This window comes from Ahaetulla prasina, chromosome 4 (genome assembly GCF_028640845.1).
Source record: "Ahaetulla prasina isolate Xishuangbanna chromosome 4, ASM2864084v1, whole genome shotgun sequence".
Lineage (NCBI taxonomy): Eukaryota > Metazoa > Chordata > Lepidosauria > Squamata > Colubridae > Ahaetulla > Ahaetulla prasina.
Window position 1 is genome coordinate 74,939,855 of NC_080542.1, and position 19,235 is coordinate 74,959,089.

Below are 19,235 nucleotides of genomic sequence, written 5' to 3' on the forward strand. Positions count from 1 at the left end.
ACTCACCACAAAAGAGAAGAAAGATATTTCATTATTTGAAGCAATTTAAAAATGACATTGTATGTTTACAAGAAATACATATTAGAACATTAGACCAGAAATATTTGATAAATTCAAAATTGGGAATACATTTTGTTGCATCTGCTACAGAAAAGAAGAATGGACTAGTTGTTTATATAAAGAGTAATTTATCTGCAACATTAATTGAGGCGGTATAGAGATAGTTTGGGACACCAGCAAAGCTTATATGAGGGGAATTTTATTAGAGATGAATAATAAGTACAGAAATAGATTGCACAAAAGGCGAAAAGAATTAGAAGAGGAAATTAAAAGGAAGGAGCAGTTATTGGTATGTAATCCAGGAGATAGTAAAATAAAAGAGTCAATAAATATATTAAGAGGTCAATTTAATATGCTAATGGCAGATCAGGTGGCAACTAATTTACAATATGCAAAACACAATTTGTTTAATAATTCTAATAAACCTGGAAGGTGGTTAGCATATTTATTAAGAAAGAAACAGAAATGACGTATAATTGATAAAATAGAATATAGAGGTAAGGAAGTATATCAGCAAAATTTGATTAAAAAAGCTTTTTTAGAATATTATACTAAGTTATATTCTAGAGATGTGATTAATGATAAAGATATAGATAGATATTTACAGGATCACAGTATCTTAGAAATTACAGTAGATCAAAGGGAAGAGTTGAATCAATTAATTTCTTCAGAGGAAATAGTGTTTGCAATTAAGCAGCTTAAAGCGAATAAAGCACCAGGTACAGATGATTTGACAACTACTTATTATAAAAATTTACAAAATGAGATGATTGTACCACTTAAGGAGTTATTTAACAGAATACAAAGGGGAGGAGAAGCTCCTCCTTCATGGAGGACAGCTTTTATTTCATTAATACCTAAAGAAGATCGAGATGGTGTTAAACCAGAGAATTATAGGCCAATATCGCTTTTAAATACAGATTATAAGATATTTGCTAAGATATTAGCGAATAGATTGATGCCACTGATGAATCAATTAATTCATAATGATCAAACAGGATTTATTAAGGGGAGACAGATGAGATATAATATGAGACAAATTGTAAATTTACTTGAATATTTGGAAAGAAACAGCCAGGTCTCAGCAGCATTCTTCTTTTTGGATGCGGAAAAAGCTTTTGATAGATTGGATTGGCAGTTTTTGTTTAAAGTAATAGAAAAAATGCAATTTGGGGATTATTTTATTCAAGCAATTAAGGCTATATATCAAAAGCAAACAGCTCAAATAATAGTAAATGGTGGATTAACAGAATCTTTCAAGATTGAGAAAGGGACTAGACAAGGATGTCCCTTGTCACCATTATTATTCATTCTAACTTTGGAAATATTATTGAGTAATATACGTGGTTTAGATCGAATAAAAGGAATTAGAATTAAAAATCAAGATTATAAATTAAGAGCATTTGCAGATGATCTGGTTGTTTCTTTATCTCAACCATTACATCCAGCTGTATATCTGAAGGAGACAATTGATCAGTATAGTAAGGTATCTTGGTTTAAAGTGAATCAACAGAAGACAAAAATGATAATTAAAAATATGAATACACATCATATGTGTACACATATGTACACATATAGAAAGAATAACTGGATATGAAGTAGTTAAAAAGGTTAAATACCTAGGAGTATATATTACAGCATCGAATGTAAACTTATATAAAAATAATTATGAGGTATTGTGGGGAAAAGTAATTAAAGAAATGGAGAATTGGAAGAAGTTACAATTATCATTGTTGGGAAGAGTGGCAGCTATAAAAATGAATGTTTTGCCTAGATTTTTATTTTTGTTTCAAATGATTCCAATATTGAAGAAAGATGCAAATTTACAAGAATGGCAAAAAGGGATTAATAATTTTATATGGAAGGGTAAAAAACCGAGAATAAAGTTAAAAATAATGCAAGACGTTAGGGAAAGAGGGGGTTTAAAAATGCCTAACTTGAAATTGTACTATGATGCAGTTGTTTTAGCTTTAATTTCTGATTGGATTAATTTAACAGAGGAAAGGATTTTGAATATAGAAGGTTATGGTTTGTTATATGGATGGCATGCATATGTAATATATGACAAGAAAATTGATAAGACATTTAAGAATAATATGGTCAGAAGTGTTTTGTTGAGGGTTTGGAAAAAATATCAATATGTTAGATGGAAAGATACCAATATGGACCATCCCCAGACATATGATAGAGAATATAAATATATTACAAAAAATGGAGGTTATCACTTGCAAAGAGCTTTTGACTATGGAAAAAGGGGAATTACAGTTAAAATCTAGGAAGAAATTGAGGGATGGACAATTGCAATCTAGATGGAAAATAGATCAGAAAATTGGTATAAGGCAAAGTGATGATAATTTGGTAAAACAAATAAAAGATCAAGGTCAACAGCATATAAAGAGATTATATAATGTATTGGTTGAAATTGATTCAGAAATGGAGTTGGTTAAAGATTGTATGGTACAATGGGCACAAAATTTTCAACAACCTATAATGTTAGAAACATGGGGAAAAAATTGGGTGAGGAATGTTAAATTTACGCAAGCACAAAATTTAAGAGAAAATTTTTATAAAATGTTTTATAGATGGCATTTAGATCCTAAAAAACTGTCATGTATGTATCCAAATGTGAAAGCAAAATGTTGGAGATGTGATTGTGAGGATGCTACCTATTATCATATATGGTGGACTTGTTATATTTTAGATTATGTTTGTTAGTTACAATATCCTGTATTCTGTTCTGGGAAGTCTCGGGCGGGGAGGGGGGAAATGGTGGGGGAGGGAAGGGGAAGATTATAAATTGATTGATTGCCATTGTACAGGAATAATGGTAGAATTAAACAAATTGGAATGGTGTAGAGTCGGGACTGCTCGGTAACCACTCCCGAAGGGAAAGGGTAAGGAAAGAGGAGTAAAGAAGGAAGAAAGTAGGTAGGCAGGTAGGTAGGTAGGATAGAAGGGAGGGAGAAGAAAGGATAGGAGGAGGAGGAGGAGGAGGAGAAGATAGAGGGTTAGAAAGGATGGTAGTGAGAAGTGGGAAAGAGCTGGGGAAGTAGGAAACCGAGGAGAAGGATGGTGGGGAAAGTCGAAGAAGGATGAGAAGGGTAGAAAGGATTAAGGGAGGGAGTGGCTGTCGAGCAGCCCTGATTGAATATAATTTGAGTATAGGATCGATTGTTGGATAAGTGATTGTATTGTACACTGGTCAAATTGTGGGAATTATTATGGAAAATAAATTTTTTTGCTCTGGAGTATAGTATGATATCTAAAACCACTCTGCTTCCTTAACAGTCAGGCCAAACTGCAGTGGCATGTAATTGTAATTGCTCAATGGAAGGCTTAGAAGATATAAATGCATATCCCTGTCTGAAGCTGTAGCAGGCTTATTTGATAGGAGACTTTCATCGTTGTTGTCATCCATGTCTTTTTTGCTGATTATTCAAGTAATAGTTTTTAATTTTTGCCCTTCGCCTGGCAAAAGGAAGCCCAGCCTTTCAGAACATGCTAAGCAAACAGCAGATGTTTAATAGATTTTTAAACTAGTTTTGTTTCTTTGCTCTCTGTTTTTTAACAGAATAACACTACTAATCAGATCATACAAAACATTTGCTAGACCAATTCTCGAGTACAGCTTGCCTGTCTGTAACCCACACTTCATTTCAGATATTAATACAATTGAGCATGTCCAGAAATATTTTACAAGAAGGGTTCTCCACTCCTCTGATCACAACAAAATACCTTATGCCACCAGACTTGAAATCCTGGGTTTAGAAAATTTAGAACTACACCGCCTTCAGCATGACCTGAGTATAACTCATAAAATCATCTGCTACAATGTCCTTCCTGTCAAAGACTACTTCAGCTTCAGCCACAATATATGAGCACACAATAGATTTAAACTTAAAGTGAACCGCTCCAATCTTGATTGTAGAAAATATGACTTCAGTAACAGAGTTGTTAATGCTTGGAATATACTACCTGACTCCATGGTCTCATCCCCAAATCCCCAAAGCTTTAACCAAAGACTATCTACTGTTGACCTCACCCCATTCCTAAGAGATCTGTAAGGGGCACCAGCGTGCCTTCCGTTCCTGTCCTAATGTTCCCTTTGGTTGTATTCAATTTTTATTTATTATATTTGTTTGTTTGTTTGTTTGTTTATTTATGGTTACTTCATGCTTATACTTACATATATTGTTGTGTTTGACAAAATAAATAAATAAAATAAATAAAAATAAATCTATAGTTGCCAATGACAGCAATAGGCTTTACCTCTATTCTTTATTTTTTTAAGTTGGCCTCCCCCAGAAGTTGTTGTTCTCCAGATATAGATGTCTTGTTAACTTTGGCTATTCTGGTTTTTCCTAGAATGGATATTTCATATGTCAGTTTAGGAAAGCTTGGATTTTCTCTATTCTTACTCTGGAGATAGTTTGCTCTTTCCATTTGGAGAAGCATTCCAATATCAAGGAAGGAAATAAAGAAGGAAACGTGTGGTCTACTTGAGCTTTTGGGGGGAAAAAAGCTTATTTTTGTTACAACTCTTATATAATTCTTCTGACTTTAGTCACAGACTGAACTTTCTCATAAACAGAAGAGAAATAGCTGATTCCTTGGGAAATTGAACAATGGCTTGTAGCTAGCTATTCTGGTAATCTGAAAGTATTTGGTTTAAAGGAAGGAATATAGCCTGTCCTGCATCAGATTACACTGATCAAACATATTTGCAATTTAGATATTCTTCACCTAGCTTTATCCGTAGATGTAAAAGAAGCAGAATCAGTCAGGAATGGCAACAATTGCACTCTTTCCTGAATATATTAATGACAATGCTATATTCAAAAACACTATTCAGTGCTTTTTGACTGAGTCTGCCATTGAGGGTAGTCTAAAGTCACAAAAGTCACAAAAGAAATTGAGTACAGTGACTATACAGTTTCAACTTCCCTAATTATTTCACTAAATTTCAAGTTATTTTGGGATAGACAAAAGATAACACTTTATGTTCATATGCATGTTTATTGGGTTATATATACACATACACACACATTTAAAATACATGTGTACAGAGTAAATTTTAAATTGTAAAAGCCACTTCCAATTTTACATGAAAATGGAGTAATAATAATAGGAATATACAGTCACTCTTGTTCTGAAGTTGCCATACATCAAATTAACCCCTTTGTCCTTGCTTTTTTAGCCTGCTGATGCATGGAGGAAAGGGCAGGCCTTCAGTTACACAATTACATCAGCTGTCTTGACTTCATTTACTTCTTGTGCCCTCTGGGTTTAAACCCAGTCTAAAATAATGTGCATGTTTGAATAGTCCAATCCTTTTCCTGCATCTTTAGGGAATTTACTTTGATAAATTGGTGTAGACTTACATTCCTGGAGTCACATGTTAAGTAGAAACATACCTTCATTTGCCCGTAATAGTGCAGTTGGAATGATACTGACCCAAAGGTTCCCACATTGGGTGTGCATGAGTGTAATTATGGCATCTGATGGGTAAGTATGTCTACCCTTTCAGATTTCTTTTGATATAAGGGATGGGAAATGACCAAATTGACTATTAGTGAGTTTCTTGTTTGACAGATAAGCACTTATCTAAGAGAAGTGATCAATTCTGAACTGTTATGTTGATTATCCCCATTTTTGAGACAAGCAAGAATCCTAATAGCGGAAAAATGGGTTTTGTGTTTCATGCAACTAAATTAAATAAGAGGATTATGTAGCAGTATAATTACGCTTTGCATTCATAGATATATTTTAATGCTTTTGTTTCTCTAGCTATTTCTATAACATTGTGCTCAATTTGCTCTGCAAACAATGAATAATATTTTCCAGCTTTATTATCGTGAAATAGAAATAATTTATTATAGGATAAATTATAGTTTAGCATTTCTGTATGGCTATGGCTAATTTTTTATATAAGTTACAGAAAATATCTCACACTTGAGTATATCTGATGATTATTTTTATCTTGTAAAATACAGTGATTAGGATTAAAAGGAGTCTATTGCCTTTCTCTTTATAGATGCAATTAAAGTAGTATTATGGTTTCATTATTACATTACACTCATAAATTTCATTTTCCAAGGGTCTTGGAAAGGGTCTGCTGGATCTTTATCAGCATTAATAATAACAATCACAAAACAACAACAGCAGCTGCAACAACAACAATAATAACAACCTGATCCTGCCTTCCTGACACCAAATGGGCAGTTGAGCTGCTTTTCTCCCCCCACCCCATACCTGATCCTGCCTTCCTGACACCAAACAAGCAATTGGGCTGCTGTGGCTGGGCCTGGATGGCTCTCGGGTTCAGTCCCTATGGTTATGGGATTACCATTTTGGGCTTAGTAGTGGTTTAGCCACTGTGAACCAACCTAGGCACCTACCATCACTAATGTGAGAAGAAATCAACAAAATTCCACACCGGATTAGTCATCACCCAGGTCAGTAAGAATCTATGGCTCTTGGACATCTGTCAAAAATGGGCTACAGGGCTCAGTTGTTACTGCTAGGGAATCAGGGCATGCAACTGTAAAGCAACTGGAATAAAAGCGCAAAACTTGGACAACTGAAGAAAACTGAGAAATCATCAAAAGTTACTACCAGGCAGAACCAATAGCCAGAGAATTTCAAAAAAGAATGATGCAAGTGTAAAAAGAAAAACATCTGGAAAGTGACACAATGGAACAAAGATTAATAGATCAAAAATGTTTCATCATCTGTAATAAAGTTTTCATGCAGAAATGCAACATCTAGAAACATTGGCTAAAAAGAAAACAAGTAATGATGAAGCTGAAGAAACTGTTCCAACACCTGAACAAACTGACCAGCTAGCGGAAGAAACTACTATACAGGATGAAGATTTTCCTGTGCAACAACTCGAAAGTGTAGAGCTAAATGGTCTAGCAAAAATGCTGAAAGAAAAGATTGAAAACTACATCAATAAAAACATAGAAAGAAAAAGATTGTTTGCCATTCACGAAGTGCATAGAAAATGAATGAAAGATCTACCATGTTTCCACGAAAATAAGACAAGGTCTTATATTTTTTGGGCCACCAAAAAAGACACCTGGTCTTATTTTTGGGGAGGTTTTATTCCCCCCCATGTACTGGGAGTTGGGGGGGTGGGGGGAAAGATTCCCCTCTTACCAGCAGCTTCCATCAGCAGCATGGAACAGCTGATCAGTGGGTGACGACCTGCCACCGCCTTGAAGAATCCAGGCTGCTCTTGCAGCCAACTGAGGCTGCAAAAGAAGCAGGAGTCCCCATGGACCTTGTGCCCTCTTCAAGAACAGTCTTACCTCAATTGGCTGCAATGGCCTAAGTTTTTTGCGTGCCCCAACCTCTGCCTGCCCTGCTTGCTGGCTCTGCTGCTGCTGGGACACTTTTGGTCAACAGCAGCTGAACAGTTGCCTGTGCTGCTGCTGGCATCATGGGGGTTCTTTGCCCTCCTGGCAGCACTGCTTTCGGCCATCTTGCTGGGCTGCTCCTGCCTGGTGTGGGGCGAGTTGCCCCAGATATATAACCTCTGGAGCACCCTGGAGCGCACAGCGACACTAGACAGCTAATGCTCAACAGGGCCAGGGACCAAAGAGCTCAGCTCATAGCCCAGAGCAAGCAGCACCAAGTAAACCTGCAGGAAGGCACTCAGCAGCACAAAGGTGGTGGCAGGTGAGGCAGCGTGGCACTACCACTGACCTCTGATGAAGGGGCGCTCAGAAGATTGTAAATCTCAGCTGACTCACCCCGTGCCAGGAAGGAGCAGCCCAGCAGGGCAGCAGGGCAAGCAAGAGCAGTTCTGCAAGGAGGGTGAAGAGTTCCCATGAGGCCAGCAGGCAGTCACTTGTGCCAGTTGCTGCAAGCAAGTGGCGAGTGCATCAAAAGCAAAAAGTAAGACTTGGCTGTTTCCTGAAATGTGCTTGCAACAGCTTCTGAACATGAAGTGAGCAGCCCTGTGCCTCTGACTGCTGCCGGTGCTGTCCTGGCATGTTTTGGAAGGGAGATAAAAATGAATCCTGCAATCTCTCGCTGCCACCATGCAAACCCCAGCACAGGCAATAGCAATAGCAGCTGTGCCTTCTCCATTCCAAAACTTCTCCATTCCAAAACATTCTGGGATGGCACTTGCAGCAGTCAGAGGCAATGATCCGATCAAATCTCTGTGTGTGTGCTTCTGTGTGTGTGTGAGAGAGAGACAGCACATTGCTGCCAGCCCTGGTACAAGGTAACTCTCCCAAGGTTGGACTGGATCTCTCTCTCATGCACGTATGCACGCATGCACCACACACACACACACACCACACACAAACACACATGGAGAGGTTTGATCGGATCACCTTCTGCCTCTGCCTGCTGTTGGTGCCTTCCCAATATGTTTTGGAAGGGAGATAAAAATGAATCCTGCAGTCTCTGGTGGTGTGCAAACCCCAGCCTGGGCAACAGCAGCTGCACCTTCTCCATTCCAAAAGCACGCCAGGATGTAATCTGAATACCCTAACACCAGCAGCAGTAATGCTTCCCAAAAGGGGGGCAATAAATGGGAAGGGCACCTGGACTTGCAGTGAGCTTGGTAGGAGCTCTTTCTTGTGTTCAAGTAACATCCTTTCCTTGGGGTTCCCTGCACACAGGTACATCCATGATTTTGGCATAAATCATCCCCAAGGAAAGGAGGATCAGCAGGAAAATGGGGGAGGGGAAAAAGATGCAGGATGGCCGAGAACAGCATGGCCAGGAGGGTGAAGGGCCCTTGCAAGGCCAGAAGCAGCAGGTGCAACTGGGCAGAGGCAGCAGGAGCAGGCAATGGTCACCACTTGCTCCAGAGCTACAAGGTGAGCTGCAGAAGAGAGGGGCCCTCGGCTGCGAGGTTGCCTGATGCTGCAGCAGGACTGGTGCTGGCAAGACTCCATTATCTCAGTAAGAGAATATCATGTTTTCCAGTCGGATCGCGAAATCCGCAGAGGAGCTGGAGTAGCTATCTTTTACAAAAAGTCACTAAACCTAAAAAATATTCAAGTTGCACATAAACTCGCTCTTCCAGAAACTATCGTCTATGAATTGTCCTTTAACATCACACTTCACTTCTTACTATGTTACAGAGCCCCTGAATATGACATTGCACATGTGAACAAGTTAACCACTCTATTGACATGGGTAGCTTCTTGCCCTTATCCTCTCATCTTTCTGGGTGACCTCAACCTACCTCTTATTAATTGGGATAATAATAATAATAATAATAATAATAATAATAATAATAATAATAATAATAATAATAATAATAATAATAATTTAATTTGTAAAATAAACGAATGTACAACTGGGCCGCGGTGTGGCTCAGGCTGTAAGAAGCCTGTTATTAAACACAGCTGCTTGCAATTACTGCAGGTTCTAGTCCCACCAGGCCCAAGGTTGACTCAGCCTTCCATCCTTTATAAGGTAGGTAAAATGAGGACCCAGATTGTTGGCGGGGCAATAAGTTGATTTTGTATATAAATATACAAATAGAATGAGACTATTGCCTTACATAATGTAAGCTGCCCTGAGTCTTCGGAGAAGGGCGGGATATAAATGGAAAAAAAAAACCAAAAAAAAACCCCACCAAAACAAAACAAAAAAAAACCCTGAACCCATCCATACAAACCTATACAATGCTGTTACAAATCTAGGTCTAGATCAACTAGTAACTAACAACACTAGACTCAACAGCTGCCTCAACCTCATCTTCTGCAACAACTTAAAGTCAATTTATGGACTACAAATAAAATAACCTTTTTCCAACAGTGACCACAGCATGATAGACTTTTGTCTCAAAATATGCCCTTATAAAAATCTCCATAATAATGGGATACCAAACTACAACTTCAGAAAAGCCAACTATGATCTCATAGACACCGACCTCTCATCTCTTGACTGGCAAATTCTATTCTCTAACTGTATCACATCCAAAGACTACTATAATATTTTCTTGCTTGAAATCAATAGAGTTATCAAACTATATGTACCACAAATCACAACCAAAACCAGGAAAAACAAATTACCCAGATGTTCTGTCCCCCCCCCACCTCAGTCCAGGAAACACGTGAACTGACTCAATTAGCCAGCAATGTAGTCCACAGCAGCTATCAGCTCTGGCAGCAAAATAGTGATCGTCTGCCAAGGTTTTCTTTATCTTCCCAGATGTCGGTGTCAACAAAGCTCATTACTGGAGCAATTAGGAAGTTAGGAACAAACAATAATTCAGGCCAAATGCTCAAATAGTTCAGCTCAAGTTTTCTCCAGTCAGTTCATTTTGTCCATCACGAAGTAGTAGAGCAGCCCCTCCTGCTTTTATACCCTGTGGGGTGCCTGCCCCACCCCCTTTTTTGTTGTTCCTGCCTCTCTTGTCTACGAAACCTGGGATCTAACCAGAACTGATTGTCCACAGCTGTGTCTGGAAGCATTGCCTGGGCAGGGGGAGATACAGGAGACAGAGGCCTCGTCACCTCCTCCACCTGGCCTGCCTCTGGCTCCTGGAGCTGAGCCAGAGAGGCCGGCCCTGCGGAGGGGAGCCCTGATGGCCCTTCCCCCTCACTCTCTGAGTCAACCTCTGGCAGGTGGCCAGGCCCGGGGGTGTGTGTTAGAGCCACAACACCATATCAATAAGAAAGCTCCAATAAAAAAAAAGTCCCTCTGGTGAAAAAACAAAACTGGCTATGTAGCTAACTTTAAAAGCTGCTACAAAAATATATGCCACCAAATAAAGATTGAATGCACCAATTACCACATCAAACAAGAAGAAAACCTTCTGCGCACAAAATCCAATCGCGCTTTCTATAATTCTGTAAACAACAAACTTAAAGACTCAAGATCCATCCCACCCCTAAAAGGATCTAATGGTAAAGAATGCAATGATGAAGCAGTTAAAGCAAACCTCTTTAATAAATTCTTCAGCTCAGTCTTTGTTAACAGCAATGGCTCATGCCCAACATTCCCTAGTCGTACCAATAATGACTAAATAGATTTCATAGAAGATAATCTTGAAAAGGCATTATATAGACTGAAACCATCTCTATCTCTTGGACCTGATGGACTATGTGCATTCTTCTTAAAAAAGCTTTCCACTGTTATAGCAGAACCCCTAAGCTTAAATCTTTGAAAAATCTTTCAGGACCAGCTCCCTTCCCAATCTATGGTCACTAGCCACAGTCATCCCCATCTTCAAAAAGGGAGACCCCAGCCTAGTTGAAAATTACAGACCAATCTCTTTATACTGCATCACCTGCAAAGTAATGGAATCAATCATCAACCAATTCATTACCCTCCACCTAGAAACAAACAACCTACTCTCTAATAAACAATTTGGTTTCAGAAAAAAATTATCCTGTAATCTACAACTTCTACACTGCAAAAACATATGGATTACAAATCTTGATCAGGGCAAAGCAGTAGATGCAATTTACATAGACTTCTGTAAAGCCTTTGATTCAGTGGTACACGACAAACTACTTCTAAAACTAAAATCCTATGGCATCTCTGAACCCCTCCATAATTGGATAACTGCGTTCCTGTCAAACAGGCAACAAGTGGTCAAAATAGGCAGCGTCCTATCAAATCTTGCACCTTTTAATAGCGGTGTCCCCCAAGGCAACATTCTAGGACCAACACTCTTCATATTATACATAAAGGGCCTCTGGTGGCTCAGCAGACTAAGTCTGTCTGTTATTAACACAGCTGCTTGCAATTACTGCAAGTTCAAGTCCCACCAGGCCCAAGTTTGACTCAGCCTTCCATCCTTTATAAGGTAGGTAAAATGAGGACCCAGATTGTTGGGGGCAATAAAAGTTGACTTTGTATATAATATACAAATGGATGAAGACTATTGCTTAACACAGTGTAAGCCACCCTGAGTCTTCGGAGAAGGGCGGGATATAAATTCAAATAAAAAAAATGACCTTTGTGATCATATTACAAGTAACTGCGTTCTCTTCGCCGATGATGATAAACTATTTAACACTACCAACAATGCTGCTACCCTTCAAAAAGACCTTGACTTTGTGTCGGAATGGTCAAAAAATTGGCAACTCCAAATCTCAACCAACAAATGCTCTGTCTTACACATTGGTAAAAAGAATCAGAACACAAAATACAAGGTGGATGGACACGACCTTGTAGATGACCCTCACTCTGTCAAGGACATTGGAGTACTCATATCAAATGATCTAAGTGCCAAAGTCCACTGTAACAACATCGCCAAAAAGGCATTAAGAGTTGTAAACCTAATCTTGTGTAGCTTTTTCTCCAGTAAGATTACACTGCTAACCAGAGCATACAAAACATTTGCTAGACCAATTCTCGAATACAGCTCATCTGTCTGGAACCCACATTGCATGTCAGAGATTAATACAATTGAGTGCATCTAGAAATATTTCACAAGAAGAGTCCTCCACTCCTCTGCTTGCAACAAAATACCTTATGCCACCAGACTTGAAATTCTGGGTTTAGAAAATTTAGAACTCCACTGACTTTGGTATGACCTGAACATAGCTCATAAAATCATCTGCTACAATGACTTCCTGTCAATGACTACTTCAGCTTCAACCACAACAATACAGAGCACACAATAGATACAAACTTAAAGTGAACCACTCCAAACTCGATTGCAGAAAAAATGACTTCAGTAACAGAGTTGTTAATGCCTGGAATGCATTGCCAAACTCCATGGTCTCATCCCAAAATCCCCAAAACTTTAACCTAAGACTGTCTACTGTTGACCTCACCCCATTCCTAAGATGTCTGTAAGGAGTGTGCATAAGAGCATCAGTGTGCCTACTTTCCCTGCCCTAATGTTCCCTTTAGTTGTATTCATTTTATGTATTCAATTCATGCTTATACTTATATATATTATTTAATATGTATTTGACAAAATAAATAAATCAATAAAATAAATCAATAAAGAGTGTGCAAGAAAAACCTCCAGGCTCCCAGCAAGATAGAATGAGAGGCAGTTCCCGATCAGCTCAGCTGATTCATGGGCCCAGCTGCCATTAGCTTAATGGGGAAGGGAAGGACTGCCTCCTGTGCTGGCCACATCCACCCCTTCACTAGGGCTTACTTTTGGGGTAGGGCATATATTAAGCCCACCCCAAAAAATCAAGCTAGGACTTATTTTTTGAATAGGTCATATTTTTGGGAAAACACAGTACTAACTGCCGTGAACAACATTTTAACTTCCATCCCATCCAGCACACTATATGAAACCAACCAACTAATGTATAGCACAGCCGCCATTATTACTGCAGAACTGGGTTATAAAATGCCAAAAAAGAAATCACTGGAACCCCAAAGTGGAAAATTTGACTTGAAAATAAAATCAAGAAACTACGAGGGGATCACAACAATTTGAAGTACTTGAAAGAAGGAAAACAGAAGAACAAAAAGCTGAAAAATAGTTTACACAAAAAATACAACCTGGAGGAAAAAACAATAATGGAAACCATGGAAGAACTAAAACAATGTGTAATAGCAACAGCAAAGAAAATCGAAAGATAGGAAGAACAAATAAAACGATATTGTGAAAATGTCCAGTTCAGAAGAAACCAATATCTCTTCTACAGGTTGAAAATTGAGTCCAAACTAATGTTCACCCGTGTAAAGAAAAAACTCTGAACTTTTGGAAAGAACTATAGGAAAACCCAGTGGAATACAACAAAATTGCCTTCTGGATCAAAGATATTCAAAAACAAGCAACACGAAACAAAATGGAAAATATTGTAATAACAACTGATATAGTTGCAAAACAAGCAAAAAATGTCAAGAACTGGAGTGCACCTGGTCTGAACGAACTGCATGGATACTGGCTAAAACATCTGACCAGCCTCCATCAGTAAATGGCCAGTCAATTTGTTGAAATGCTTCAAAATGCAAAAAGAGAAGAATGGTTAACAGCTGGCTGAACATATTTGATAATGAAAGATCCACAGAAAAGCACAGAACCAAGCAACTATTGCCCAATTACTTGTCTGCTAACAACATTCAAACTTTTTACAGGAATAATGGCAAATTCAGTATTTAATAATCTGATGAAAAACAGCTTGTATCCAGTAGAACAAAAAGGAAGTTATAAAAAAATCAAAAGGAATGAAAGATCAGCTGCTCATTGACAAAATGGTACTAAAAAATGCAAGATGGAGAAAAACTAATTTGAATATGGTGTGGTTCGATTACAAGAAGGCATTTGACTCATTACCCCACAGCTGGATTAACGCCTGTCTGGAAAACTTAGGAATCAACAAAAATATTTGTATATTTTTGAAAGCAAACATGCAAAAATGGAAAACAGTTCCAACAGCAAATGGGGAGAACATTGGTGAAGTCAACATCAGAAGAGGAAAATCTAAGGGGACTCACTTTCACCACTACTGTTCAACATCACATTAATTCCACTGACAATAATCCTACGAAACACAAAACTGGGATACCAAATCTCAAGCCAGCATGACAAGATATACCATCTACTATACATGGATGACTTAAAACTGTTTGCAAAAAGCTCCACTGAACTTAAATTTTATTTATTTATTTATTTATTTGATTTTTATACTGCCCTTCTCCAGAAGGACTCAGGGCGGTTTACAGCCAACATAAGAACAATTTGATAAATAGATTTAAAAACATTTTAAAAATCTTATTCAATTTGGCTAACCCCATTTAAAATTATAATAGAAAAATGATAAAAACCCCAATTAAAAAACGAAGTGTATTAGGCCAGCCCTGCGCGGTGAAACAGAAAGGTCTTGAATTCACGGCGAAAGGTCTGAAGGTCGGGGAGTAATCGTACTCAACAGTTCAATTGTTTAGCAGAAACATCAGAATGAACTTTGGATTTGAAAAATGTGCTATATTATCCATGCAGCAAGGAAAAATGGAAAAAAATAGAAGGAATAGAACTGGGAAATGGAAGCATTGTGAAAGCATTAATAAATGATGGTTACAAACACCTAGGCATATTAATATCTTGAATGGAAAAGTCAAAAAGTCAATGCAAAAGGAATACATCAGGAGAGTCTGCAAAATATTAAAATCAAACTAAATGTTGGAAACATAATTAAAGCCATTAATTCATTGGCAGTTCCAGAGATATGCTACTCAGCTGAAATCATCAACTGGACTTTGGCTGAACTAGAAAACTTGAACTGGAAAATGCACAAACTTTTGAATATGTACCACACTTTACATCCACAATGTGACATCGACAGATTATACTTGCCAAGAAAAATAGGGGGCAGAGGGCTATTGCAAATCCATCAAACTGTGGAAGAAGAAAAATGAAGTTTGAATGATTATGTGAACCAAAGTACAGAAAAATTGCTGCAGGCTGTGAAAATGGAGAACATTATAAAAACAACAGAAACAAAGGCAGAATATAAGGAAAAACAGCTGGATAATAGATTAAATAGATGGAAAACCAAAGCTTTGCATGGACAGCACATGAAAAACTTTGAAGGAAAATGTGATGACAACTTTACATGGGCATGGCTTAAGAGAGGAACCATCAAGAAAGAAATGGAAGGTTTAATACTCATTGCTCAAGAACAAGCACTACAAACTAATGCCATGAAAGCAAAGATACAAAAATCCACTGACAATCCAAACTGCTGACTTTGCAACAACAAAGCCGAAACTGTTTAACATTTAAGCCTGAGCTTCCACCAGGACTTCGACAACTTCCTGACCTCTGGACCTTCCGCCGCGAGCTGAAGACATATTTATTCTTCCACGCAGGACTGGCATAAAATTATTATTATTGCTAATTTTAATGCGTTTTTTTATGATTGTAATGTATTTTAATTATTTTAATTATGGGCCAAATTGAATAAGCTTTTTAACATTGGTTTTAACTGTATTGTATTTATTTATTGTTGTTTTTACCTGGCTGTAAACCGCCTTGAGTCCTTCGGGAGAAGGGCGGTATAGAAATTAAATTATTATTATTATTATCATTATTATTATTATTATTATTATTATTATTATTATTATTATTATTATTATTATTATTATTTGAATGCAGCAAAATTGCACAAACTGATTACAAAGCTAGACATGACCAAGTTGCTAAATTAATCCGCTGGTCATTATATAAAAAATACGACTTTCCTATATCCAAAAAGTAATTGGAACATAAAGTGGAAAAAGTTATAGAAAATGAGAAGGTGACGATCTTGTGGGACTTTCAAATACAGATGGATCATCACTTGGAACAGAATACGCCAGATATCTCAGTTGTTGAAAACCAAAACGTACAATTTATTGACATTACGGTACCAGGAGATGCCAGAGTCAAAGAAAAAGAACTGGAAAAAATAATAAAATATTGCAACCTGGCCATTGAAACTACATGGCTATGGATGAAACATATAACAGTGATACCCATTGTCATCGGGGCCCTTGGTACCATGTCCAAGTATTTTATAAGATACATCAAGAAATTGCAGCTTCCTGCAATAACACCAGCGAACTGCAAAAAAACTGTGCTACTTGGAACATTATACATCTTAAGAAGGTACTTGGTTGATACTAGTCAATGGTATTTGTGATGCATTTTTGAATGTTCAGTTGACTGAGTTCAATGTTTAATGGATAAAGTAAATAATAATAATAATAATAATAATAATAATAATAATAATAATAATAATAATAATAAGAAGAAGAAGAAGAAGAAGAAGAAGAAGAAGAAGAAGAAGAAGAAGAAGAAGAAGAAGAAGAAGAAGAAGAAGAAGAAGAAGTAGTGAAAACTACAGACTGGTCAACATCAGAAGAGGGATTTTCCAGGGTGATTCTTTGTCACCTCTGCTGTTCATCATTGCTATGATTCCCCTGTCAACAATTTTACAGAAAACTAACCTGGGTTATCAGACTGCTAAAAATTCACAGAAAATCTCTCACCTGCTGTACATGGATGACCTGAAGCTATACGGAAAATCAGAAAATGAAATCCAGTCACTGACCAATACAGTTCGAGTTTTTAGCACTGACATCAGCATGGAGTTCGGCCTGGACAAATGCACCACAGTGGCACTGAAGAAAGGGAAAATTGTAGAAAGTGATGGAATTGAAATGCCCAATGAACAAACCATCAAGTGCAACCAACCCGAAGCCTACAAATACCTGGGCATACTGGAGTTGGACAATATCAAGCATGGGCAAGTGAAAAATGTGGTCAGCAAAGAATACATGCAAAGGGTCAGGAAACTTCTAAAAAGTAAACTGAATGGCGGTAACACCATCAAGGCTATAAACAGCTGGGCCATACCCGTTATCAGATATACTGCTGGAATTGTAAACTGGACACAGGCAGAGCTGGACAGGATTGGAAAACAAGAAAACTGATGACCATACACTATGCGCTGCACCCACGTAGTGACATTGATAGGCTATATTTTCCCAGAAAGGTAGACGGCAGAGGACTTTTGCAAGTGAAGCAGACAGTTGAAGAAGAGAAACATGCTCTGGCAGATTATGTGAAAGACAGTGTTGAACCAGCTTTGATGGAGGTCAAAAGAAGAAGCTGCTAAAAGTACTGCAAACCAAGTATCAATATAGAAAACAGCGATGCAAGCTCAAGCTGACAGCTGGTATAACGAAGCACTGCATGGACAGTTCCTTGCAAAGATCCAAGGAAAAATAGATAAGGAAAAGACTTGGTTATGGCTGACCAATGGAACATTAAAGAAAGAAACAGAAGGCCTAATTCTTGCAGCCCAAGAACAAGCCATTAGAACAAATGCAATCAAAGCCAGAATAGAAAAATCTGCTGATGATCCCAAATGCAGATTCTGCAAAGAAGCAGATGAAACCATTGATCACATCTGAGCTGTTGTAAAACAATAGCTCAGACCGACTACAAACAACGGCACAACACAGTCGCTCAGATGGTCCACTGGAACTTGTGTCATAACCACCATCTGCCTGTAGCAAAGAACTGGTGGGATCATAAGCCTGAAAAAGTGATTGAAAATGAGCATGCAAAACTACTGTGGGATTTCCGAATACAGACTGATAAAGTTTTGGAACACAATACCCCGGATATCATGATTGTGGAAAAGAAAAAAGTGTGGATAGTCAACATTGCTATACCTGATCACAGCAGAATTGATGAGAAACAACTTGAAAAAGTCACCAGATATCAAGATTTGAGAATCGAATTGCAGAGACTCTGGCATAAACCAGTGCAGGTGGTTCCAGTGGTACTCGGCACACTGTGAGCCTAAAGACCTAGGCAAGCACTTAAAAGCAATTGGTGCTGACAAGATCACCATTGGTCAGCTGCAGAAGGCCACCTTACTGGGATCTGCTCGCATAATTCGCCAATACATCATGCAGTTCTAAACGCTTGGGAAGTGTTCGACTAGTGATCTGTGATATGAAATCCAGCATAGTTATCTCATTTGCTGTGTATACTGTCATTTTGTGTAAATAATAATAATAATAATAATAATAATAATAACAACAACAACAACAACAACAACAACAACAACAACAACATTTCAACTAGTGATCTGTGATACGAAATCCAGCATAGTTATCTCGTTTGCTGTGTAAACTGTCATTTTGTATAATAAGCTGTTCCCATATGTTGCAAGTTGAACTGTTTACAATGCTTTATTTGGCCATTTAAGGAATTCTCATATAGTAGGAAATAGTATGTAGTAACAGCAACAGATTTACCATGTTGTTGTAAGTATTGGTATATTTATCTTACAGGAAGTATGACATTAAGTAGTCAATTTTCTTACATTTGTTTCTGTTCTGTGCTTTCCCAGGCTTTATTGATTTTATTGTGGAACCTACTTTCACTGTGCTAACTGATATGACTGAGAAGATTGTAATACCTCTCATTGAGGAGGCCTCTAACTCTGGTATGACGGGATTTAGGCGATCCAGGTCAGTAATCATATATATTTATAGTAGAATCTTCCTCTTTAAGGTGTGTGTTTTGTTTGTGTTTGTGTTTGTATGTTTGTGTAATTTTTTTAAATTTTTCTGGGGTAAAGAAAGAGTGTTCAAATCATATGTGATATAATGATCAAGAAATTATCCAAGTTGACCAGGCTAATAAGACCATTACAAGAATAATATTTGGAAGAAGAGAAATATCCTGGGATGATTATGATAAATCCTTTGGGATTATT

The 19,235-nt window shown here is 37.8% G+C and overlaps 1 protein-coding gene across 1 annotated transcript in view; it reads left to right on the forward strand.

Annotated features, from left to right (window-relative positions):
- Positions 1–19,235, forward strand: part of PDE1C (phosphodiesterase 1C) — a 424,232-nt gene that overhangs the window by 229,447 nt on the left and 175,550 nt on the right. The window contains exon 14 of the mRNA XM_058181457.1: positions 18,867–18,987. Within this exon, the coding sequence (XP_058037440.1) occupies positions 18,867–18,987 (121 nt within the window). The remainder of the gene's footprint in view (positions 1–18,866; positions 18,988–19,235) is intronic.